This window comes from Pelophylax lessonae (genome assembly GCF_965119305.1).
Source record: "Pelophylax lessonae genome assembly, chromosome: 2".
Lineage (NCBI taxonomy): Eukaryota > Metazoa > Chordata > Amphibia > Anura > Ranidae > Pelophylax > Pelophylax lessonae.
The window spans coordinates 590,824,801-590,851,576 of record NC_138769.1 but is presented as its reverse complement, the minus strand read 5'-3'; the positions used below and the strand labels follow the sequence as shown (position 1 = coordinate 590,851,576).

At 44.4% G+C, this 26,776-nt stretch overlaps 1 protein-coding gene across 1 annotated transcript in view; it reads right to left on the bottom strand.

Moving 5' to 3' along the window:
- Positions 1-26,776, bottom strand: part of VDR (vitamin D receptor) — a 365,732-nt gene that overhangs the window by 31,920 nt on the left and 307,036 nt on the right. Inside the window, exons 5-7 of the mRNA XM_082246135.1 lie at positions 9,706-9,805; positions 3,273-3,438; positions 1,812-1,963 (exon numbers count right to left, since the gene is read on the bottom strand). Coding sequence (XP_082102261.1) covers positions 1,812-1,963; positions 3,273-3,438; positions 9,706-9,805 — 418 coding nt within the window. The remainder of the gene's footprint in view (positions 1-1,811; positions 1,964-3,272; positions 3,439-9,705; positions 9,806-26,776) is intronic.

Here is a 26,776-nt window from a genome sequence, read left to right as displayed (position 1 = left end):
GACTTAGAAGAGAGAAACGGTGGACAGGGCACATAAACATTTTTTTTTTAGTTATTTTTACACTGTACCTTTTTTTTTTAATCACTTTTATTGCCATCATGTAAACATCCCTATAGATAGCAATAGGCAGCGACAGGTCCTCTTTACTGAGACTATGGGGTCTATTAGACCCCAGATCTCTCCTCTGCCCTTAAAAGCTTCAGATCATTTCAAGATCGGCATGATCCAATGCTGTTTACAAACCACTTGCAGTTTATTAGATCATAGAGATGTTTGGGGCCATTACGGTCCCTGATCAGCTCTATGGTCAGCCGTCGATAATGCAGGCTGAAATCCTGGTAACCTGGTGGATTGAGTGAGCCCGAGGGACTCTCTCCCGCCGCCATCTAGCTGCTAGGATTGCTTTTACAAGAAAGAGCTTGGCTGGTTCTAACGCAACAATACCAAATCCTGCAGCTGCAGGCATCATCCTGGTATAACTACTCAAAGTTAGGCAACATACCGGTTTGTTGCCTGGCGTGAAATAGGTAAAGTAAGTTGAAAAACAACAGACTTACTGGCCAGATCACCAGGTGAAAATAATGAAAAAAAAGCCTAAAAATAGAAAACAATTGCAGCCATCACATCTAAGAATTAGCATGGAACAAGAAAGGACAGGCGCCACTCAGTAATGCAATCACGGTTTATTACACAAAAACATAGCACACTTACATGAGGGTTTAGTATGGGCTTCACCTGTTAGTTTCTCTACCCTGTCTCTACCGGTCGTCTGAGGAAGGAGAGTTGTGCGCATTTTCCAAAACGCGTTACGTCATCAAAGGTGGACAAGCGGCTTACCGCTGTTTCTGGACTGATCCTGCTCCCCCATTGGACTCTGTCGAGGCGGCGTCATCTCCCGGCTGCTGGTTCGGCTGTGAGGAAGAAAGCGCCATGCCACGGGGTAGAGAAACTAACAGGAGAAGCCCATACTAAACCCTCATGTAAGTATGCTATGTTTTTGTGTAATAAACCGTGATTGCATTACTGAGTGGCGCCTGTCCTTTCTTGTTCCATATGTGCCAGCGGGATTTCATCTTCTGCCTGATCACAGTGCTGCCCCCAGGAACCAACATTGGATTTTGCCACATTCGGATCAACATCCCTCCATTTTATCTACAGTTCAGTGCGGGTCCTATCTGTCGGCACAAGCGCCCAACACATCACTTGTCTAAGAATTAGTAAGCTGCAATGAAAAACATTTTTGTCTTTAGGTTTAATACCCCTTAAGTATATAAAAATAGTACAGTACAGTAAAGTACAGTACCTTCTATTCTCTCAGCCTCATCCAAAGCTTGTTACCAAGATGGACTAGGGAGTATGGACTATAGGATTTAGGTATGGGTAGTAGGCATAGAGCAGTGCTCACAACCAGAACTAACATGCACTGCTTATTCCAAACAAACAGAAATAAGTGGGAAGAGGAGAGGTTTGAAGAGCTCATGAAGGACATTAAAAGGAAGCAGAAAAACACAATAAGAAACATTTTCATGAACAATAGAACACAAGGCCATTAAGTAGAGAATGTGCATAGATTATTTTTGGAGAAAGAAGATATAATTTGGTGTCAAATTAATGTATAGTGTTAGCTTTGTACTAAAATGGAAATTGCTGAAGGTACAGCAAGTATATATTAAAAAGCTTTAACTGTAAATATGTTGCACAACCTACTCCATCTCCCTCCAAACAAAAATTAGTGGATAGGTATGGATGAGATAACTCATTAAAAGAATGGCAATGCAGGATGGGAAATCCCCTTTACAAATTGATTTTACCTTGTGTCACATCATCAACTTTGTACTTAAATTCTTCACTGCCACATGTCCAGGACATGTCATCCAGGGAAAATGACTGGTTGGATCGCAGCATTATAACTTCGATAACGGAGGATTTTAACAAGGCAATCTGGTCTTCTGCAGTGAGGTCACTACATTTCAAAACAAAACACATTACCGCTATTAACTTTGCTTTGGCCAACAAACATCAGTTAAGTGTTCATAGACATTAGGTGGTTGATACTTGTTCCTGCCAAATTCAAATGATCTGGGAATGTTCATGCTGTCTATGCATCCGACATACCTTAACCAACATCTCTGAGACTGAAGTTGGCACCAATTTTACTGAATGTTTATGCTGCTGGTTAAGAATTATGCAAAGAGTCAATAAGTGCAAAAACACATTCAACATATGGTTGTAAACTCTTTACTCCAGCTTCTGTCATACTTCTTATCAGGGGACTCCAAGAACTGGCCTACAGATTCAAACATACCACACTGCAATTACAACTAGAATCTGATACCATTACTAAAAAAAGGGCTTCTTTCTAATCACAGCACAGCCGGGGTCGCCTGTGTTGCGGGACACACACCCTCTACAATGAAGTGCCGGATCACGTATCTAGTATGGTGCAGCAGAGCCATCTTGCCACTTTACATGTAAATTGTACAGTCAGAAAGTGGTTAAAAGATAAGTTCAACTTTCCAAAAAAAAAAAAATAAAATTATAAATGCACACTTTTTGCATGTTAAAAAATATTCATTTATTATTTTTTTTTTGTAATGGACCTGTAGAGAATTGCACCTACGATCAGCAGATCGTGGGTGTAATGCCATGGCCCTGGCAGACTGTCTTTGTAGCTGTCTGGCCATACCTCTTATATAGCCAGGCAGTTACACTGAAGACTTAATGAACTACCAAAATGCTCAACAGCGCCATGGTAGTTCATTGAGAACTACAAGCCGGCAGACACAAAGGCCCTTGTGGTTTTCCCATTCACAGAACAGTGTGAATGAATGACACGGCCGGTTGGGAGGAGCCCAGTGCAGCTGCTTTTTTTGCAGATTGTGACAGCTAGTGGAGGGAAGAAGACTAGCTGTCAGAATGGGTAATTGGGGGTCGGTGCTCAGTGCAACACGTAACATGTTACAAAAGGTGAACTTTTTCTTTAAGCTTAGTTAGTTCTAGCCTTGAATTCCACTTTAAATGAAACCCCAACCTTGTCCCTTCCAATTTCTACCTCCAAGACTCCTGGGTCACAGGGGAAGATCACGTACTAAGCCTTCTACAGCAGCAAATACATAAGTGTTCAGCATTCTCTCTTGTACTTTCTGGGCTATCATTCGGTTTCCACACAAATACAACAAAGCGTAGTTTTAATAAACTGCTGGTATTAACATTTGCTAAATGCTTGGCTATTAAGACCACCACTGATTCAATACTATATTTGTTGCTCTTACCGGAATCCAGGTATCATCTTGGCGAAGCCAATGACTTTTTGTATGCTGTAGCTGACCAGATCTGCAAGGTGTGGGAGCATTGTCAGGTCATTGGGATCCCCAGAGGAAGAATTACTGTTGAAGTCGCCAAATAAGGAGCTTGAAAAAAAGCAATACTCTGATGGTTCTGTAAATAAATAATATACACATATTAAAAACTGGAATATTAGTAATCATTGTTCAAATGAAAGTTATTCCATACAGAAAAGCTGCACACAGGAGTTGTGCAAACAATCACTGACAAAGGTCAGAAAAGACAGTTTGCAGCATTGTGCTGGTGTAGAACACCACTGAAAGAGGAAAACAAAATACTGCAAGGTGCAGGAACCGGTCAGTCCAATCTAGCAGTTATGAAACAAGGGCTTTCACTGACATTAACATGCAGGTACCAAAAAAAGTACTGGCCACTAAAAGTTTTTTTATGGGAAAAAAAAAATGGTCTTCTCTAAGAGCTTTGATATCTGCCTCTTAGGCTCCTTAACTTACACAAGGGGCGGGGTCCATTGGAGCCCGCCTCCACTGCAGGCAGATGGCTGGTCCGTGTCTGCTCTGCTTATGCTGAGTGGACACAGACACAGCCCCCTCTCCTCTATGGGCGATCAAATGTAAATGGACTGTCTGTCCATTTATACCCAACTGCCATCCAATTCAATCCACCAGATGGATGGGGAATAGATCCCCATCCATCTGTTTTTAGAGGTTAGGATCAAATCAGATGTCAACAGACACATGTCAGTTGACACCCACCGCTCCACTAAAGGAGACTGGAGGGTCCAATCGGGCCCATGTTAAAGGGCCCTTAGGATGCTTCTAGTTTTGATGTATTATAAATAAGCGAGTTGCTATATATTATGTTTCATTTTCACTAGTTTAGTTAAATGTATTTATAAAAATGCTAGTCTTAGGGCAGGTTCACACCATAAATTGCACAGGAACGCACAGCACATTCCTGTGCAATTCATATGTGATCCATGTACAGTGCGATTTCAGCCCATTCATTTGAAAGGGCTAAAATCACAGCAGACTGCACCAAAAGTAGTGTATGCACTACTTTAAAAAACACAAAGCAACCAGATTGCATGGTACTACTGTCACTTTCGATCCGGTGCAAGCAATTGCACTGTATTTGGGTTGTCATTAACACTGACACCTGCTGCAGATTGCAAATGTTTCCTGCACTGTGTTCTGCTGTGAACTGGCCCAGCAAGGAGTAGTTCTTGACTGGTTAGTGCGCAGACAGCATTAGGCTTTACACTTTTAATAGCTTCTGCTTTCTGATTTGCAAGAAAAACAAGGAGGGAGAAGAGGCTGTATTGCTTAACAATGTGTAGTGTTGTAGCACAGTACAGTTCCGAAGCAAGTTTACATTGCACTTATAAAGCTTATGTTAAAACTTTTAGCAATATTTTAAGTGTTCGATGCTATTTGAACGATGTATACTGTATTCATTTAAATAATAAAAATAAAAAATAGCACAAGAGCAGAAACAGAGAATGCAAGTGTGTCTTGTAAATTGTTTTTTAACCACTTGCAGTCCGCCCGCCGTAGTATTACTGCGGCAGGGCGGCTCGGCTGCACATAATCACGTAGTATTACGTGATTTCGTGCACGTGGTTCCGGTGGCGCTCGAACAGCGGGAGGCGGGCCGTGGGAGGAGCGGCGGCGATTGACGCTACCCTCCCGCGATCGTCAGGGAAACTAACTGAAGACCCGCCTGCTTATGTAAACAAAGCAGGCGGATCTTCTGTCAGACAGGCAGGGAGAGATCAGCAGTTTCAGCTATGCTGAAACCGCAATCTCTCTGTGCCTGTCACAGAACCCCCCCCCCCACAGTGAGCAAGCATACTTACCCGAGTATTAACCCCTTCCCTGCCAGTGTCATTTATACAGTAACAGTGTATAGTATTTAGCACTGATTATTGTATTAATGTCCCTGGTCCCCAAAAAGTGTAAAAAATGTCAGTTAGGGGTCCGATCTCTCCGCCGCAATGTCGCAGTCCCACTAAAAATCACTGATCGCCGCCATTACTAATAAAAAATAAATAAAATAAAAATTCCAAAAATCTATCCCGTAGTTTGTAAACGCTATAACTTTTGCGCAAACCAATTAAAATACGCTTTTTGGGATTTTTTTTACCAAAAATATGTAGCAGAATACAACTTGGCCTAAACTGATAAAAAATTAAAATTTTTAAAAACAATTTCATTGGGAATGTTTTATAGCAGAAAGTAAAAAATATGGCATTTTTTCCAAAATTGTCACTTTTTTTGTTTATAGCGCAAAATCTTAAAAACCGTAGAGGTGATCAAATACCACCAAAATAAAGCTCTATTTGTGGGGAAAGAAAAAGGACATCAATTGTATTTGGGTACAGTATCACACCACCACGCAATTTTCCTGTTAATGGAACACCGTGCTGAATCGCAAAAATGGCCTGGTCATTAAGGGGGTAAAACCTTCCGGGGCTGAAGTGTTGCCTGTGTCCCAGACTCCTACTACCTCAGACTCTGTTGATCTTGTAAAATCATTATCAATCATGTAATGAGGCTTTACAAGTTTATCACTGCAGATGGAGAAAAACTTCAGCTTTCAAACTTCAACATTATTGCAAACAGTGGAATAATGGTTTTGCTCTGGTAGAAGTAAAAAGAGAGATCCCTTTCTCCATGTGGTAGAATATGTGATAGTGACTACATTTTAAAAAATCTGAACATCCTATTTAACATACATTTTGTACTATTAGCATTGATATTTGTAATATTCATAACTGCTAATGGCAAGCAGTGCTCTTTACAATAGTAAACTTGTTTTTTTTAATGTTTTGGAGGATGGGGGGGGGGGGGGATGAGAGAGCTGCACACAAAAGGTTGTTAACCCTAATGCACAGAAGGCATAAGTAGTTGTAAACCTCAGACTTGAAACATGAACAAAGCATACCCCTCTATAATGTTTACTTGTTTTCAATTAACAGCACTAAGTGTAATTTCTATCAGCCGCTTTGTTCCTCTGCTATCTGCATGAGTCACTTGTGACAAGTGCTAGTATGCCACGTATACAAGCACAATATGTTATTGTCTTACAGGTCTTTTTTTTTTTCTTAACCAGCTGCGGTTTATTACCATTTTAATTGCATTAATACTTTTCCCACATTTACATACATCCAAAACTGGCCAGCAAAAGTGACATTGATCAGAGTTGGGACAAAATACAATGCTGCCAGGGGTGTTCCAGAAATTGCAGATTTCAAATATACAAATAAAAGGTGTCTCCTGTAAGCAGCTCCAGCAGTGTTCTAGCTTGTGCATATTCCTGTAACTGGAATTTTGGCTGGATAGTTTAATCTGCATGTAAATATGGGGGAAAAAGAAGTAAAATAGGTAAAAATAGAGCTTAGCCTCAAAATATATTTTCTTCCTTTGTTGTATCTTAGTGCTGCTGATCTCCTCCTACCTCATTACAGCAAATTAATGTCTACATACACATGTGGACATGCTTCCTAATAGTGAAAGCAGTGAAATTTTGCTGTTTACTGTGCACAGCCACTTATATTCTCCATTGGGAGAGCCTGTGTCACAGGTTATCCATGCAAGAGACTGAAACAGGGCATTGTAACCCTGCAACAGAAAGTGCCTGAACATAGACCTCCAATATCAACAGTATGAATAGGTATTATTTTGATAGAAGCTGTGTATTTAATATTCTTTAAAAAAAAAACGTTTTAAATTACATTTACATGTTAAAGATTATATGAGATTTTTGTTAATGTAAATACTGTGCTATAGTTAGCTGAACCATATATTTATCAGAAGGCAATATTTTTTGTGATAGTGGTCCATAAATAAGTTAGTCTGTGTTTGTGCAGTGTGAGAAATATACAAGCTGACTGCAAACATCCCAGACACCACATATAAATGGAAAAAAACACTTTTCTTGATAATACACAATGGATACATACAAGTTCATGGAGTTCAACTCTGTAAAATGTTGATGAGCAAATCCCATTGAACTATGCATAAGTATTATTTTCATTGTCTGTATCATTCCAATAAATATTCAATATATGGCAAACACACAGTACACATTTGGAAAATGTATAAAACACAAAAAACAGCCTTATCCAGTGTCCTCATGACTCTCATTGAATTAGTTGCATCTCTTTAGTGTTTAATAATGAAAAAAAGAGCAAAAAAAAAAAAAAAAAAACATCTCTCCCTGCACCGAGTGAATGAGTGAAGAAAGAACATGTAGCCATTTAAAAGCACACTACATTACTGTTGCTGTAACCAGCTCCATAGCTGATCATGGGCAGCATTTTGGATGCAATTTCCTGTGCACTAAAAGAAAAAATGCGAGACTTTCAGTGTTCACATACCATAAAGTCACACATTTTCTACAACTCTATAAACTTCCAATACCATCTCGAGAACCAAAAGTCAGGTGAAGAAAAATTAATTACAGTGCTTTTAAGACACAGCTACCATCCAAACGTATTATACATACCAGGTGCTGGGGGATACGATGTTTAGCGGAAAGGGAGCGCAATAAAAGTAGGACATCCCGAGTGAATGTGGGACGCTCATAATTTAATAAGCAAGACGTCAACACAGAAACATGCTAGGATGCAATTCTTTATAATGGTGGCATTCGCCTGCCCATAGAGTGCAAATGAACTATTTTAGTGTTTTATATATATATATATATATATATATATATATATATATATATATATATATATTTATACATTACTGTGCAGAAAATGTAGGCAGGTGTGAAAACATGCTGTAAGTTAAGAATGCAAAACAGGAATCCAAATCAAATCAATCTTTGGTGTGACCACCCTTTGCCTTCAAAACAGCATCAATTCTTCTAGGTACACTTGTACACAGTTTGAGAGGACTTGGCAGATGGGTTGTTCCAAACATCTTGGAGAACTAAGCACAGATATTCTTACATAGTTAGTCAGGTTAAAAAAAGACACAAGTTCATCTATTTCAACAAATTAAACCATGCAATCCCATATACACAATCCTATACCACAGTTCTGTGGATGTAGGCTGCCTGAAATCATATCCAAACAACCACTTCCAAGAATCTTTGTTTCTCTTTTATTCTGAAGATTGTTCCTAATGACATTTGGCTGTATGTTTGGGGTTGTTGTCCTGCTGCAGAAAAAATTTGAGGTAAGTCACACACCTCCCTGATAGTATGGAATGATGGATAAGTATCTGCATTTCTCAGCATTGAGCACACCATTGATCAAGCAAGGTTGAGGACTGATGAGGCGGTTGTCAGCCAAGGAAACTTAATGCAGAGTTCCTTCAAAAACTGTATGCACAAGCCCTGTGTGTACCTAGAAGAATTGATGCTGGTTTGAAAGCAAAGGGTAATATTGATTTAATTTAGATTTTTCTTTTCGCTCACTTTCTATTTTGAAAATTGATAAAAATAAACAAATGAAAATATATATTTTTGAAAACATTCTTACTTTACAGTATTTCCTCATACTTGCCTAAAATGTTTGCACAGTACTGTGTGTGTGTGTATATATATATATATATATATACCATGTTTCCCTGAAAACAAGACCGGGTCTTATATTATTTTGGCTAATAAAATGCATTAGGGCTTATTTTCAGGGGATGACTTATTTGTCCCCTGTCTTCTCTCCCTCCTTGTCAGCTCAGGAGTCAGAATCTCTGCAATCCCCCAAAAAAACCTTAGTTAAAGTCCTTGTAAAATCATTTAATCCGCTCTGTAAATGGATTATATAATGTCCAGTGTGTGTCTTTATGTAACATTGTAGAACGTATCTTATTTATAGTGCCGCCGGGCGCTCCCATGACCCTCCGGAGCTCTTATTCCCCACTCCTAGCACTGCTGAGGAAGGTGTTGAGATCCCTGCTGATGTCAGCCTTTTCTCCGAGCACTGCAGAGGGAGGGGTCGCTGTTGTCAGCTGGGAGGAAAGCTTCGGCGGGTCACACGAGCACCCAGCAGCTCTGTATATAAGGTATTTTCTACAATAATGTTACATAAACACACACTGGACATTATATAATCCTTTTACAGCGTGGATTACATGATTTTACAAGGACTTTAACTAGGGCTTATATTGCAGCCATCCTAGAAAACAGAGATAGGTCTTATTTTCGGGGTAGGTCTTATTTTCAGAGAAACACAACATATATAAATATATATATATATCTATATATCTATATATATATATATATATATATATATATATATACACACACACACACACACACACACACACACACATATACTAATACATTTCAAAAGCTTACACTAAGGAGGACACTGTGCTTTGAGAGCTATTTTTATATATAGTGAAATTACAAAAATAATTGAATGTAGTTAGATCTTCATACTTTTACCTGGAGAGGAATTGAAGGGGTCTGAGTCTGAGGAATAACTCTGTGTTTGAACAGATGAGGATCTTGTAATTCTTCTTGATGTATTTTCTCTGATTGGAGGCTGCACAAAAAAAAAAAAAAAAAAAAACAGAATGTACCAATATTCCTATAAATGTGTTAATACAGAATAAATTATTCAGATGGCAATGTGAACAAAATCTAAAAATCAAGATCCAAAATAGATTTTAAAGATAATTTGTACAGTACATATTAAAAAATAGCTTGATGTAAATATTCTTCTGTATTGATAAAAATGGGATTTTTGACTTACCGTAAAATCTATTTCTCTGATTTTCATTGACAGACACAGCTCCTGACATTCATAACCATTGGTTATACTGTCCTCTACAGGAATAGGACACTAGGCAGAAAAGAATTCTGGCTACACCCATGGGCAGTCCCAGGGGGTATACTCCCTCTCTCGGCTATACCCACTCAGATTTGTTACAAGCAGTGTCAGGAGAATTATGACTCCACAGAGGGGTGGGTGCTATGTCCGACTATGAACATCAGAGAAATGGATTTTACGGTAAGTCAAAAATCCCATTTTCTCTTTCGTTGATTGACGGACACAGCTCCTGATATTCATAGCCATTGGGCCGTCCCAAAGAAGTGTTAAACATGAGGGGTGGGAACAAAAAAATTCCCAAGGCTAAACAGTAGCCAACTAGGCAACAGGAGTTCAACCAAACAACTGGAACCCACCTGGAAAAAAACAACACACTCTCAAAGAGGATCAGGTCCTTTTATACAGCAGCCTGCAAAACCTTGCAGCCAAAAGAAGCACCCACAGATGCTAACACATCCACTTTATAAAACTTAGTAAAAGTGTGCACCGACGACCAGGTGGCCGCCTTGCAAACCTACGTCACTGAAGCTTGATGATGGAGAGCCCAGGAGGAACTAAGCGTGCACTTTGACAGGGAAAGGAGGAACCCAACAGCTGATGGAATGAGCCTGAACCACCGTCTGTCTGATCTATCTGAAAATGTTTGCAGAGGAAGTGGACAACCCTTTTCTAGGTCCATCTGTGAGCACAAAGAGAGAGTCTGACTTTCTGAAAGACTCTATAGCTAGCAGGTACACCCTAATTGCCCTGACCACATCCAAGGAATGCAAGGCAATTTACTTTAGATGTTTAGGCCTAGGACACAGGGAAGGCAACACAATGTCTTCATTCAAATGAAAATCAGAGACAACCTTTGGAAGGAATGATGGACATGGGTGAAGAACCACCTTATCCCTGTGAATCACCAGGTAAGGTGAACAACAGGATAATGCCACCATTTCCAAAACCCTGCACGCAGAGGTGATAGCCACTAAAAAGGCCACCTTCAGGGACTGCGTAATCATGGGAATCTCCCAAATATTTTCAAAGGAAGGCTTCTGCAGAGCTGAAAGCACCAAATTAGGATCCCAAGGCAGCAACGGAGCCCGCACTGGAGGAGCCAAATGTCGGACAACCTGAAGAAAGGTATGCACCAAGGAGTGTGTGGCCAAAGGTCGATGGAAGAAGAACACCAAAGCCGACACCTGGCCCTTGATGGTACTCCAGGCCATTTTCTGTTCAACCCCCCCTTTGAAGGAAGAAGGTCAAGAGCCACCGAGAAGGAGCGAGGAAGAACCCAAGAGACTCGCACCATGCAATGTACGTCTTCCACGTATGATGGTAGATCTTCCTAGAGGTAGATTTCCTAGCTTTCAACCGTGTAGGAATTACCGACTCAGAGAAACCCCTATCCTTTAGCACCTGGCGTTCAACAGCCAAGCTGTCAAAGCCAGACACTGTAAAGCAGGATGGAAAATCGGTCCTTGGGACAACTTCCAAGGAACGTCGGCGCCCAGCCGCACCAAGCCCGGCGAGGCTAGTCCAGAGACACTAAGATGACCGTAAACCCTTCTGCCTCAATCCGAAGTCTTTGCAGAAGCTTGAGAGGAAGGAAGGCATAAATCAGACGATACTAATCCCATGGAGCCACCAGTGTGTCTGTAGCATCTGCCAGAGGATCCCTTGACCGAGCCAGCACCTCTCTGTTGAGTCGAGACACCAACATATCCACCTCAGTGGTGCCCCACGTGAGACACAGCTGATGAAATACCCCTGGATGAAGGGACCACTTCCCGTGGTCCAATGTCTGCTGTCTGAGTTAATCCGCCAACCAATTTTCCACTCCGGGAACGTGTACAACGGAAAGGGCTGGAACGAACAGTTCTGCCCACCTTAGAATGCCTGGTACCTCCAGAGCCGCCAGGACACTTCTTGTGCTCCCTTGGTGATTGACATAAGCCACGGAGGTGGCATTGTCTGATTGAATACGCACTGGACAACCCTAAAGATGATCCGTTCAATGATCCAGACACAGTTTGATCGCTCAAAGTTCCAAGACATTGATCGGGAGTCTGGACTCTTCCAGTGTCCAGATTCCCTGAGCAGAATGCTTGCCGAGGACGCCTCCCCAGTCAGACCGGCTGGCATCCGTGGTGACCACCATCCAATGCAAGGGGAGGAAGGAATTTTCCAGCCGAAGTGTCGGAGAACGAAGTCACCATATCAGGGACTCCTTCTTTCCCCCGACTCAGCCGGATCTGATTGTCCAGAGACTGTGGAGTCTTGTCCCATTTGGTCAGAATTTCCCTTTGCTGGGACCTCATATGGAACTGTGCAAATGGAACCGCCTTGAAGGTAGACACCATCAGGCCCAGCACCCGCATGCAAGTCCGGAGGGATGACCATTTTATGGACAGCAGGGGGCGAATTTCAGCCTGCAATTTCTGGAGTTTGTCCAGAGGAAGAAGCACTCAAGCTAAGGCAGAGTCCAGATTCACACCCAGATAGTCCAGCTTTGTGGACAGAACCAGAGCAGACTTCTGAAAATGTAGAATCCAGCCGAACTCCCGCAGAGTTTGTATTGCGATCTCTAGGTTCTCCACCAGAGTACAAGGAGACTCCGCTCACAGAAGGAAATCGTTCAAGTAGCCCAGTACCGCGGCTAACACTTTTGTGAAGACCCGGTGGGGAAGAGGAGAGACCAAAGGGTAACGCCACAAACTGATAATGCTCCTCTCCCACAGCAAAGCAGAGAAAATGCTGGTGACTGGCACATATTGGAATGTGAAGGTAGGCATCCTTGATAGCGATAGAGGCGGGGAAATTCCCCTGACACAGGGATGCCACCACCGTGTGAATGGACTCTATTCTGAACTTCTGTACCCGCACAAACAGTTTAGCGCCTTGAGGTCCAGGATTGGACGCACTTTGCCTTCCTTCCTTCCTAGGAACAGGTCTGAGTAAAAACTCTGAAAACGTTCCGAGGTCGGAACCAGGACAATCACCCCTTGAAGGAACAGGTCTTGTACCACCCTAAACAGGCCTTGTAAGCGGTCTGGGGACAGGCGCAAGTTGGAAGGAAAAAAATCTTGCCAGGGGATAAGAGCAAAACTCGATCTTGTAGACGGACCGAATGACTTTGTGGACCCACTTGTTTTGCACCCAGGAAGTCCACGGAACTGCAAACCAGCGAAGACGTCCCCCCACCCCCGATACAGGTGAGGGCGCACCTTCATGCAGAAGGAGCCTTGTCTGGAGAAGCCTGAACTTGGCTTGCCAGACCAGGTTCGTTTGGATAATTCAGAGGAGGCCCTGAAATGCTTTGAGCCCTTGTCAGTCGACCCTGAGGGATGGAAAAACGTATGAGCTGAGAAGGAAGGTAGATGTCTACGATGAGGTTCCTTGCCCTTAGTAGCCTGCGGAAGAAAAAGTACTCTTTCCCACCGTGAGACCTTTAATGAGGTCATCCAGGGTAGCTCCAAACAGGCGATCTCCTGATTAAGATCATTCAAGGCATTTTTTGAAGTCTTATCCGTGGACCAGCACTTGAGCCACAAAACACGCCAAAGGACAACTGCCAAAACAGAGAGGCGAGCTATCAGGGGAGCCACATTCAAAGAGGCATCACAGATTAACTGCAGCCCCTGGACCAGCTGGTCCGCCAGCTCGGCAAAGGCAGGGGGGAGCTGTTCCCCCTCCAGGTCACGGTGTAGGCGCTTAGCCCACTCGGTCAGAGTTTGCGACACTAGGGCAATGGCGAATACCAGCCTCATTGCCGAAGCAGCCAGAGTGTACATAGTGTTGGCCACAGACTTCACCTTCCAGTCAGCCGGGATCCTTAAAGGCCAGGGACTCTTTAACCGGAATCATGGTTGCCTTATTTAATTTGGAAACCGGAGGGTCCACCACCGGTGGCACAGTCCACTTCTTAAGAAGGGACTCCTCATAGGGTGTAACACCTAGTAAAGCGCTTAGGGACACCTTTGGTCTTCCCCACTCTTCAGCGACAATTCTGTCAAAATAGATAAAGAAAGGAAACACCTTTGCCACTTTGGATGGCTTGTGAGTGCGCCTCAGTCACAGCTCTAGCTGCGTCCTCCATCTTCTATAGAAACAAACACGCTACAACAAAATGGCGGCCCGCGCAGCACCAGGAGGCTTACAGGGACCCGGACCCAGGAGGGAGACCAGGCCTCAAGGACAGATCCAGGCAGGAGCCCCCACCAGGTACAACACCCCCCTCCTCCACACAGTCGATTGTCTGGTCACCAGCGGCACACCCCCCAGCCCCCATCGCCAGTTAGCCCCCTACCCCCATCCCAGGAAAGTGGCCAGACCACCCACATAGCTCCAGCGTGGGGGGGGATCAAGATGAGGGACTTGGCAACTGCAGGAAGGAGGGGAACCCCGGGGTCTGACCATCCCGAGGGGCCCACGTCCACCCCAAAACCCTTCAGGGGGAGCGGGGGGACAGCTACTCCCCATACCAGGAACCAGGCGTGCACCGCGCCAGACAGAACCCCTCTCCATCAAAATTGGGGGCTATTGGCCAGGAGGAACGCTGCGATTCGGGCAGAGACCCAGTTGTATGTGACCTCTCAAGGCATTTAACTGGCAGGCCACCCCCTGTCCAACGGGGCTACGTCGTGGCCGACCTAGCTCTAGTTGAGGTCTACGTGCACTCGCTGGTCAGACTGGGGTGACCAATGGATCTAGATTATCCAGCCCGTCGGCCAGTCCGGCACTTGATTGTAGATCTCACAGGAAAGAAATCCAGGAGAATTTTTTTTTTGCCAGGACCAAAGATCACAGCAAGGAAATAGGTCCTCACTCCTGACTAGGCAGAAAAGAACTGAGTGGCTATAGCAGAGAGAGGGAGTATACCCCCAGGGACTGCCCATGTGTGTAGCCAGAATTCTTTTCTGCCTAGTATCCTACTCCTGTAGGGGGCAGTATAACCAATAGTTATGAATATCAGGAGCTGTGTCCATCAATGAATGAAAGAGAAAACATGTATCGTTTGTACTTAAACTGACCAAAATTATAAATGCAACACTTGTTTTTGCCCCCATTTTTCATGAGCTGAACTCAAAGATCTAAGAAAACTGGGATTCATCCATGAAGAGAACACCTCACCAAAGTGGCAGACGCCATCAAAGGTGAACATTTGCTCACTCAAGTTGATAACGACGACGAACTGCAGTCAGGTCGAGACTCCAATGAGGACGACGAGAATGCAGATGAACTTTCCTGAGACGGTTTCTGACAGTTTGTGCAGAAAATCTTTGGTTATGCAAACTGATTGTTGCAGCAGCTGTCCGGGTGGCTGGTCTCAGACAATCTTGGAATTAAAAATGCTGGATGTAGAGGTCCTGGGCTGGTGGTTACAGGTGATCTGTGTTTGTGAGGCCGGTTGAATGTACTGCCAAATTCTCTGAAACGCCTTTGGAGACTGCTTATGGTAGCGAAATGAACATTCATATCACAGGCAACAGCTCTGGTGGACATTCCTGCAGTCAGCAGGTCAACTCCCATTCACCCCAATCCCCAGTTTACACTCCCCCGCCCCCCCCTCTTTGCCTGCAGCCTTCTGGAATACATCACAGGTCCCAAAAGGCTGCAGGACCATTTACAAAGCGCAGCTTGGCTTGTGTATGCGCAGTGGGAAGCTGGTTGTGAGGCCAAAAGGAGTCACAGCCGGCTTCCCCTAGTAAATATGCTGGTGCTTGGGACCCAAAGACTGGCGAGGAACCTACCTGGGTGAGAGCGGCGCTAGATTCCTGGACAAGTAAGTGTTCTTTAATTAAGAGTCAGCAGCTACTGTATTTGTAGATGCTGAATTTTACTTTTTTTTTGGGGGGGGGCTGAAGTTCCTCTTTAAACATATGTCTGTGCAAGGGCCATGTTTATGAACACGGGGATGCACAGGTGTTCCATGCATCCATGTACAGGCAGGTCCATTCATGTCAATTGTTTGAACTTCATTTCTTGCACTGGGTTGCAATATATATTTTTTGGGTTGCAATACCTGGATTTTTGTCCTACCGTAAAATCCTTTTCTGTGAGGTTCACTGACAGACACAGCTTCAAGTCTTCAGACCATTGGGGCTTTATGCTTTATCTCTTCAGGAGTAGGACTAGGCGGAAACCTTTTTGGATACGCCCCTGGGGCAGTCCCAGAGGGTATACCATCACTTCCTGCTGTAGGACTCAGGTTTGTAACAAGCAGTGTCAGAAGAACATATAACTCAACCCCAACAGAAGGGTGGGTGCTTTGTCCCTCAGTGCACCTTTTCTCTTTTGTTTACGTACGAACACAGCTTCAAGTCTTGAGACCATTGGGATGTCCCAAAGCAGTGTCAATATGAGGGGTGGGAAAAAACACAGCAAACGCAGAATTCCCAACAAGGCTAAACATAGCCAACCAGGTAACAACAGGAGCTCAACCAGGAACAACTGGAACTTAGCACCAGGAAAAAAAGTACAAAAAAATGCAACATTTTTGCGGCCAAAGATCCACTTTATAAAACTTTGTGTGCACAGACGACCATGTAGCCACCTGATGACGGAAGGCCAAGGAAGCACGAAGCGCCCTCTTAGAATGCACTTTAACAGGGAAAGGACGAACCTTACCCTAATGGAGTAGGCCTGCACCACCGTCTGCTTGATCCACTTGGAAATGGTCGCAGCAGATGCAGCCTGCCCCTTACGAGGTCCATCCATAAGAACAAAGAATCGGATTTTCAAATCGGTTCAGTCACCGCCAGGTACACCCGAATCGCCCTTATCACATCTAAGGAATGTAAGGCAATTTCCTTAGGATGTTTCAGCTTAGGACATAGGGACGGTAACACAATATATCTTTATTAAAAAAAAACCCCGAGACAACCTTAGGAAGGAACGCCTGACAGAGTAGCAACACCACTTTGTCCCTATGAATCACCAGGTAAAGTAACCGACAGGACAACGCAGCCAACTCTGACACCCAATGTGCGGAAGTAATAGCTACCAAGAAAGCCACTTTTTTCGACAGAGTGAGCGAGGAAGTTCTCGAATATTTTCAAAAGGAGGCTTTTGAAGCACCAACAACAGTACCAAATTGGGATCCCATGGAGGTACCAGGTATCGCACCGGAAGAGCAAGATGGCGAGCTCCCCGCAAAAAAGTGTGAATCAAGGACTTCGCTGCCAATGGCCTTTGGAAAAAGATAGCCAAGGTGGAAATCTGGCCCTTAATGGTGCCCAGAGCCAAACGTTGATCTAATCGTAGAAACTCCAACAGGCGAGACACAGAAAAGGAGCGGGGAGAAACCCCCCCTAGACTCACACCAAGTAATGTACACCTGCGCAAACGGAACCACCTCGAAGGTGGAGACCATCAGACCTAGCACTTGCAAGCAAGTCCTGAGTGATGATCGATGGCTGGACAACAGGAGTCGAACTGCATCATGTAGCTTCAGAAGTTTTGTCTGAGGAAGAAACACCTGGGCTGACGCTGAGTCCAGCGTCAGACCAAAGTAGTCCAGCTTTGTGGACAGAGACAGTGCCGATTTCTGAAAATTCAGTGTCCACCCAAACTCCTGCAGAGTTTGCACTATAACGTCTAGGTCGGCTTCTAGAGCCAAGGAAGACTCTGTACACAGAAGCAGATCGTCCAGGTAACCCAGTTCCGCAATCCCCTTTTGCCGTAGCAAGGCCAACACGGGCCAAAACCTTTGTGAACACCCGAGGAGCTGAGGCGAGAACAAAGGGTAATGAAAGTGCTCCTCGCCAACGGCAAAATGAAGAAAATGTTGATGCCCGGCATATATTGGAATATGAAGTTAAGCATCCTTGAGATCGATAGAGGCCAGCAAATCTATTTGATGAAGGGAAGCTACTACCGTGCGGATGGACATCATCTGAAATTTCTGAACCTGCACAAAGTGGTTCAGAGCCTTGATATCCAAGATCAGACGAACCTTGCTTTTCTTCCTGGGAACTGTAAACAGATTTGAATAAAAACCTTGGAAAAGTTCAGACTCTGGAACCGCCACAATAACTCCTTGTGCTAACAGGTCCTGCACTGATCTGTAAAGGCCCTGTGACAGCTTTGGAGACAGGCATAAGTTGGAAGGAAAGAACCTTGCCGGAGGCAAGGCCCGAAACTCGATCTTGTAACCCGAACCAAATCAGTTTGTGGACCCATTTGTCCTGAATGAGCAAGGTCCACGGATCTGGAAAGAAGCAAAATCAACCCCCCACCCCAGACGTGGGTGAGTGCGCCCCTTCAGGCTGGGGAAGGCTTGTCTGCGGAACTAGAAGTACCCTATTTGGTCTTACCATTCCACGATCTCTTGGAGCCTCCCCTAAAGTTAGGGGTGGATCTCGATCCCTTTTCCTGCGATCCACGCGGACGAAAGGGCCGCTTGTGAGCCGAAAAGAAAGGACTGCGCTTACAGCGAGGTTCCTTGCTCTTAGCCATCTGCGGAAGCAATGTACTCTTACCTCCCGTAAGGCCCTTAATGATCTCTTCCATAGAGGCACTGAACAGACAGTCACCTACAAAAGGAAGATCAGTGAGCACCTTATTAGCAGCCCGGTCAGACTTCAACCAGATCATGCGCCGAAGGATCACCACCATCACTGAAACCCAGCCGGCCAAAGGGGGCCTCATCACAAATATACTGTAATCCCTGGATCAATTGATCCGCCAGCTCAGAAGGGGGTTGACTCCCCTCCAGATCGTGGCGCAAATTCTTAGCCCATTCCTTTAAAGTCTGGGATACCAAGATGATAGCAAACACCGGTCTCAAAATTGAACCAGCCCCGGTGAAGACGTACCTGACCAGAACCTTAGCTTTTTTGTCCATGGGGTCCTTAAAGGATGGAGAATCCGCCACCAGCAAAAGTGTGGCCTTTTTTAGCCTGGAAACCTAAGAATCCACCGCCTGTGGAACTGTTCGTTTCTTAAGAAGAGACTCCTCTAAGGGATATCTCCTAGCAAAAACGTTTAGGTATTCTAACCATGCGTTTCGGGGAACCCCACTGACTAGTGACAATCTGGTCAAAATAGGCAGGAAAGGGTAAAACCTTATTCACCTTGGAAGATTTGCGGGTGCCAAACTGCACTGGTGTCGCCGACTCAGCTGCAGCTGAGTCCTCCAACTTTAATGTTTCCCGCAGACCCGCACTGACACAATCAGGGCCTCCACCAGCGCTTTTTAATGTGCGGTTGCAGAGAAGGAGGACTCATCCTCACTATTAGAGCACTCAGCATGCGTGAACGCAGACCCAGTAAGCTGACTCTCGTCTGCGGCGGTCAAATCCACCTCAGATTCTGAGGAAGCAGAGGATACAGGTGAAGGCGGGGGAGCGCTTCTTGCCAGGCCTGCTTTGCAGAGCCATATCTACTTTGGCTACCAGTGACTGCAGGGCTGCCGTCATCGTGGCCAGGGCAGACTGAGACCCAGTGTGCCGCAGCTTCCAGGAGTGGATCGGGTGGTGAAACGTGCTCCAGAGGCTCCATGACCATTAAGGGTTAGTCGAAATCATGCTGCTCAGAATTTTTTTTTTTTTGTAGAAAGAAATGGGAGACCCCTCCCTCCCTCCCATGCACTGCTGGGGCACCACAAGATTCAGCGCACTTGCGGTGCTATATACAGCAGAGGAAGGATAAAGTACCCCCAGAGACTCACCACCCGAGCTGGAGAGCGCCAAAACGGTCTGCCACACTGCTAGAGGAAGAGGAAATACTGACCTGACACTAGAGGCCCCTGCAGCCCAGCACCGCATCAGACTACAAGAAAATGGCTGCCGTTAAACATGGCCGCTAGACTACAAAATCATGGCTGCCAAAGCCGGGAATACAGAATACACAGCAAAATGGCAGCAACACGCTGGGACCCTGGACCCCACTGGACCCCAGGGAAGCACACAGACCCTAGGAGGGGACCCCCCAGGAACCCCCCGCAGAACCCAGGTACGGACACCCCCATCAGGGGGCAGGCAGTTGCATCACCCACTACTTCTCCATCCCAGGGGCAGATGAAGGCACCTACACAGGGAAAACCCTTCTAAGGAGAAGGGGGGAAATTATAAGGGGGAGGAAGGACACAGGAGGGGCCTACCATCCCCAGGGAGGGCCCGCGACAACCCAAACAATTCCGTAAGAAAGGAGGGGGGACAACACTCACCATACCACGGTCACCAGGCAGGCGCTACTCCCAGCAGTCCACCACACCAACTTGGAAAGGGGGTGCTGCGGCCTGAGGTACGCTGCTGCGACTCTGATTGTGACTGCTGTTGTGACCAGGGCTATGGGACCTCGTAAGGTGTTTCACTCGCCAACCAGCTCCCGTCCAGTGGGGCTATGTCGCGGCCAACCTAGCGCAGAGCTAATAGTTGGGTTGTGCTCGCAGGCCAGACTGCGGGATCTAGAATATCCAGTGCGTCGTCCAGCCCGGCTGTTGATTGTAGTTCACACAGGAACAGTTGATTGTAGTTTACACAGAAACAAAAATAATAAAGAAAAAGTAAAAACTTCCATTTAAAAAAGGAAAAAATGCCAGGACCGCAGATCACAGCAGAGAGCCAGGTCTTTACTCCTGACTAGGTAGAAAAAACTGAAGTCCTACAGCAGGAAGTGATGGTATACCCTCTGGGTCTGCCCCAGGGGTGTAACCAAAAAGGTTTCCACCTAGTCCTACTCCTAAAGAAAGACAGCATAAAGCCCCAATAGTCTGAAGACTTGAAGCTGTGCCAGTCAGTGAACGAAAGAGAAATATATTTTATTTTATTTTTTATGGACACTGATCTTTACTTTTCTGGTCCGAGGTTTGCCTACGATTTGAATAGTGCGCTACTGTGAATTGTATAAATGTTATTGTATTTTTATACATATTTTTTCACCTACTTTATGTATTAATGCAACATTAATAAACAGCTAGCAAAAAAGAAAAAGGGCATTATTTAAAAAAAACACAGACTTAAAAAAAATATATAGGTAGATGCATGTGAGGTGAAACAGTATTTTTTTTTTTTAACTAAATGTAAGTGTTAACCAAAAAATAACCTATCCTCCTCCACACTAGATGCATACTAACCTGGATACCACAAGCATTACCTACAATAATCTTTACATCCTGCTGGCAATGCCTTTTTTCCACTGGCTATGCTTGCAAATTGGTTCCAGATAGACCATCAACTCCACAGCATACCTCCATAGCCAATACCATGGAGCACCTGACCAAACTGATCACATTAGAAAGTGTGTGTAAACAAAGGATTTGTGTTGTGCCGACTCTCACATGAAGGTGAAGCCTATCATTTGAAAAGTCTCACTAGCAGAGCTTTGCAAGATGTTCCCTCGGACTTACATAGTTGATCAGGTTAAAAAAAAAAAAAAAAAAAAAGACAGATGACCATCAACATCAACCAATGTAAAAGCAATATAAATGTAAATGAACAAACCTGCATCCTTAGAACCTTACTGTAAACCCACAATTGATCCAGTGGAAGGCAAAAACTGTTTTTAAAACATGTTACAATTTTCTCCAAGAAAAAAAATCCTTCCTGATCCTTTTAATGCTATCAGATATTCCCAGCTGTGTATGGAGTTACTATTATACATATTAATAATATTTGTTAAATCCTGTTTTTTGGCAGCATACAGCTATCCTCCACTAGGCAATTCCTCTATCTCCTAGAGTTCAGTAAAGGCTGAAAAGGAGATGTCCTTGCTCCAATCATACCACGAAAGGCAGCTGCACACTGAAGATGTACAAAAAGATCAAGGTTTATTCAAGCAATACCCACAGCTGTAGACCCAACCCAGAGATCACCCCTATAACGCATTTCACCACATTGAACGTAGTCGACCTAGACAACTATTCTGTTTATTTTGAAATGCATCCAGCTAAAACTAGCACCTGAGGAAATCTGCTAAACCTTTTACGTTTTTACTGGAAAGAAATCTTTCCATATGAGGAAGTTAAGCTTTTTCCTCCAGATGCAAAGAAGCCTCCCTTGTTTGCAAAGATCTTAAAGAGAACAACTTTAATCATAACTTACCTTGGCCAATAAGTGAATTGGCACATTATGACACACTTATTCCTTTTTCTTTATTTTCTAATATAATGATTAAAAATTACAAATTTTTGTTTGATAAACATAAATTCATAAGGTATTTGACTGATGTTTCAATTATTAAAAAAATAAAATTATTCGTCACTCACGGTCTCCCCCCCCCCCAACCCCCAAAATTATTTGTCACTCACGCCCCCCCCCCCCCCCCGGCGCCACAGTGGAGACTCAATGAATCTCTATTGTCTGATGAATGCTGGTGTGAAGATATTCGCACAGACTTAAGACAATACTTCCAGGATAATCTAACGGAAGGGGTATCCCCGGTTAATGATTTGGGCAGCCAACAAGGCGACAATTTGCGGCATAATAATTCAAAGGGCTTCACAACTAAACAAAGCATGGCGGGGACAGATCTCCCTTCTTGACCGCGAATTACATTCCCACGAGCCTGTCTATCATACAACAAATTGACCAAAAAAGATTGGAACTCAATTCAGAGTTAACGTCGCAAGCGGAAAAAAGCATTTTTTGGGCTTCAATAAGATTTTACATGCATAGAGACAAAATAGACTCCCTACTCGCCAAAAGGTTGAATCCGAAAATGTGGAATAGGGTGATTCCAAAGATGCGCTGTCCAGACGGCTCTTACACTTAAAACCCTTGAAAAGTATTGGAAATCTTTCACGATTTTTATTCTTCGACGTACAAAGCCCTGTCTGCAGAAAATTCTCGGCCCATAGCGGCTCACTTGGAGGGCTTGCGCCTTCCCAGACTTTCTGAAGATCATAATTTGATCATGGAAGCTCCCTTCACAGCACAGGAACTAAATTGGCAGTTAAATCCACCAAGATAGGCTGGGCACTGGGTCCCGATGGGTTCCCAGCCCTGTACTACCGTAAGTTCCAAGACATACAGTACTTATCCAACACTTGGTAAACTACTTCAACGCCCTGCGAGATGGAGCCCTCTTGGACCCCCTTCCCATATGACTTACATTTCAGTCATACCAAAACCACAGAAGGATCCTGGGAAGGTGGGTAATTATTGACCTATATCCCTTAAAGACAATGATCTCAAATGATTCACTAAAGTGATTGCCAATCGTTTAGCATTTTTTTATTCCACGATATATACACAGGGGGATCAGGTGGGCTTCATCCCGGGCAGACAGGGTCCAGATCAAACTCGAAGGGCTATAGATTTGATCTTCCTCATGCAGACATCGTGAGTGGGCGGTGCCCCCCCAAGAGGGACTTGTTCTCTTCCTAGATCTACAAAAGGCCTTTGATTCTGTATCCTGGCCATACATGTTTAAGGTCTTAAGGACCTGGGGCTTTGGCCCACGATTTCTCCACATCATGGACAATCTATACTCATCCCCTCGAGCGACAATCAAACTGGCAAGTTTTTCATTCTAATTCCTTTGAGATCTCACGTGGTACTCTATCCCCGTTGAGCTTTGTCATCATGACAGAAACGCTAGCAATAGCGATTAGAGATAACTCAGATATCAAAAGGTGTTACCTGCGGAACAGGAAAACATAAATGTGTGCTATTTGCGGACGATATCCTCCTGTTTATCACCTCCCCTCTTACCTCAATCTCCAACCTCAAGAAGACATTGAAGGGAGTTTGGCGGCATATCAGGACTTCAGGTGAGACAAAGTCAATGGCATTAAATATTAATCTCCCTGAATAACTATTGACACACTTAGGGGAGGCTTTCCCGTTTCAAAGGCAACCTAGCGCTTTGGCGTACCTGGGACTCTCCCTCACTACCTCCTATCGATCACTATATTCAACCAACTTTCCCCCCTCCTACCGTCACCTAAACTGCCTACTTTTGCGTTGGATACTACATGACTTCTCATGGTTGGGGAGAAGAGCAGCATTCAAAATGACCCTATTGCCTAAATTAATATATCTGTTTCACTCCCTCCCCACCCCAATTGATAGGGCAGGTTTGACTAAATTTCAATCTAGAGTCCTAAAATTTATCTGGGGACATAAGGGTCACAGGCTACCCCATGCCACACTATACACACTAAGGACCAATGGAGGATTTAGGGTTCCGGACCTTTGGAGATATTATAAGGTGGCCCAACTTGCACAGCTTTCTGTTGTGTACACGCGACAGGAACGTCCTGATTGGGACAACATTGAACGGCAAGCGATCCCGTCCCTCAATATTGATTTCCTTCTGTGGTGCCCCCTAGGGCTAGGCCCCCTATTCTGGTGCCCACCCTATCCCACTCCTTTGCTTTGTTGTACCAGGTGCGCAACAACCCGGTGTTGATTTCGGCCTTCGCGCCGCTAGATCATTTTTTCCATAATCCAGCTTTCCCTCCGGGCATGAAGATTTGGGCCTTCAAATGGTGGACAAATAAGGGCTTCTACCGCATAGGACACTTCTATACACATAAAGGGCCCTTTACCTTGTCTCATTGTATTAATAAGCTGAAGATCCTTCACACCGAACAACTTAGCTTTCATCAAATCGCACATTTCTTATCATGCCTTCACTCCCACTCGGACCCTTCATGACTAAGTCCATATGAACAGTGGTTTGCTAAGGATCAGGGCACCAGAGGTGGCATTTCCATAGTCTATGCATTGTTACTGAGCTCACCAATGAAACAACCATATACAATATCTCACAAAAAAAAGTACACCTCTCGCATTTTTGTAAATATTATATCTTTTGTGTGTGATAACACTGAAGAAATGACACTTTACTACAATGTAAAGTAGTGAGTGTACAGCTTGTATAACAGTGTAAATTTGCTGTCCCCTCAAAATAGCAACACACAGCCATTAATGTCTAAACTGCTGGCAACAAAAGTTAGTACACCCCTAAGTGAAAATTGGGCCTAATAAGCCATTTTCCCTCCCTGGAGTCATGTGACTTGTTTGGGTTACAAGGCTTCAGGTGTGAATGGGGAGCAGGTGTGTTAAATTTGGTGTTATCGCTCTCACTCTCTCATACTGGTCATTGGAAGTTCAACATGGCACCTCATGGCAACTCTCTGAAGATCTGAAAAAAAAATGTTGCTCTACATAAAGATGGCCCAGGCTATAAGAAGATTGCCAAGACCCTGAAACTGAGCTGCAGCACGGTGGCCAAGACCATACAGAAGTTTAATTGGACAAGTTCCAATCGGAGTGGCGATTTTGGCTTTGAGGAAGAGGGTCCTCCCTCGAAAATGCGTAAGCCACATTAGGTTTTAAGGACGCCATCACGCTTTCCAGCAGTAGAGAAGTGTCCTGGAAGCGAGCGGTGCCCATTTCCTATATGCTTGTTCATATGCTACGTTTGTAAATATATTGTACGCTACCCTTCTTTGATTTTAATAAACTTTTAAGTGGTAATGCACAAGGTCAGTGTGCCCTTCTCTTGTTGTTTTCTTCAAGTTCCAATCAGAACAGGCCTCGCCGTGGTGGGCCAAAAAAGTTGAGTGTACGTGCTCAGCATCATATCCAGAGGTTGTCTTTGGGGAAATAGACGTGTGAGTGCTGACAGCATTGCTGCAGAGGTTGAAAGGGTGGTGGGTCAGGCTGTCAGTGCTCTGACCATATACCGCACACTGCATCAAATTGGCATGCATGGCTGTCGTCCCAGAAGGAAGGAAACCTCTAAAGATGATGCACAAGAAAGCCAACAGTTTGCTGAAAAGAAGTAGACTAAAGACATGGGTTACTGGAACCATGCCCTGTGGTCTGATGAGACCAAGATAGACTTATTTGGTTCAGATGGTGTCAAGCGTGTGTGGCAGCAACCAGGTGAGGAGTACAAAGACAAGTATGTCTTGCGTACAGTCAAGCATAGTGGTGGGAGTGTCATGGTCTGGGGCTGCATGAGTGCTGCCGGCACTGGGGAGCTACAGTTCATTGAGGAACCATGAATGCCAACATGTACTGTGACATAATGAAGCAGAGCATGATCTCCTCCCTGCAGAGACTGGGCCACAGGGCAGTATTCCAACATGATAACAACCCCAAACACACCTCCAAGACGACCACTGCCTTGCTAAAGAAGCTGATGGTAAAGGTGATGGACTAGCCAAGCATGTCTCCATACCTAAACTGTATTGAGCATCTGTAGGGCATCCTCAAATGGAAGGTGGAGGAGCGCAAGGTCTCTAACATCCACCAGGTCGGTGATGTCATCATGGAGGAGTGGAAGAGGACTCCAGTGGCAACCCGTGAATCTCTGGTGAACTCAATGCCCAAAAGGGTTAACGCAGTGCTTGAAAATAATGGTGGCCACACAAAAAAATTACACTTTGGGCCCAATTTGGATATTGTCACTTAGGGGTGTACTCACTTTTGTTTCTAGTGCTTTAGACATTATTGGCTGTGTGTTGAGTTATTTTGCGGGGACTGCAAATTTACACGGTTATACAAGCTGTACACTCACTACTTTACATTGCAGCAAAGTGTAATTTATTCAGTGTTGTCAAATAAAAAGATATAATAAAATATTTACAAAAATGTGAGGGGTGTACTCACTTTTGTGAGATACTGTATGTTGGCATAGTAGAGGAACCTTGGTATTGTAATAGAGCCTGACTATTGGAATGCTAGGCTCCGGACTGCCTACAGGGGCATTCTAAATATCTCCTTGATAGAGGCGAATATT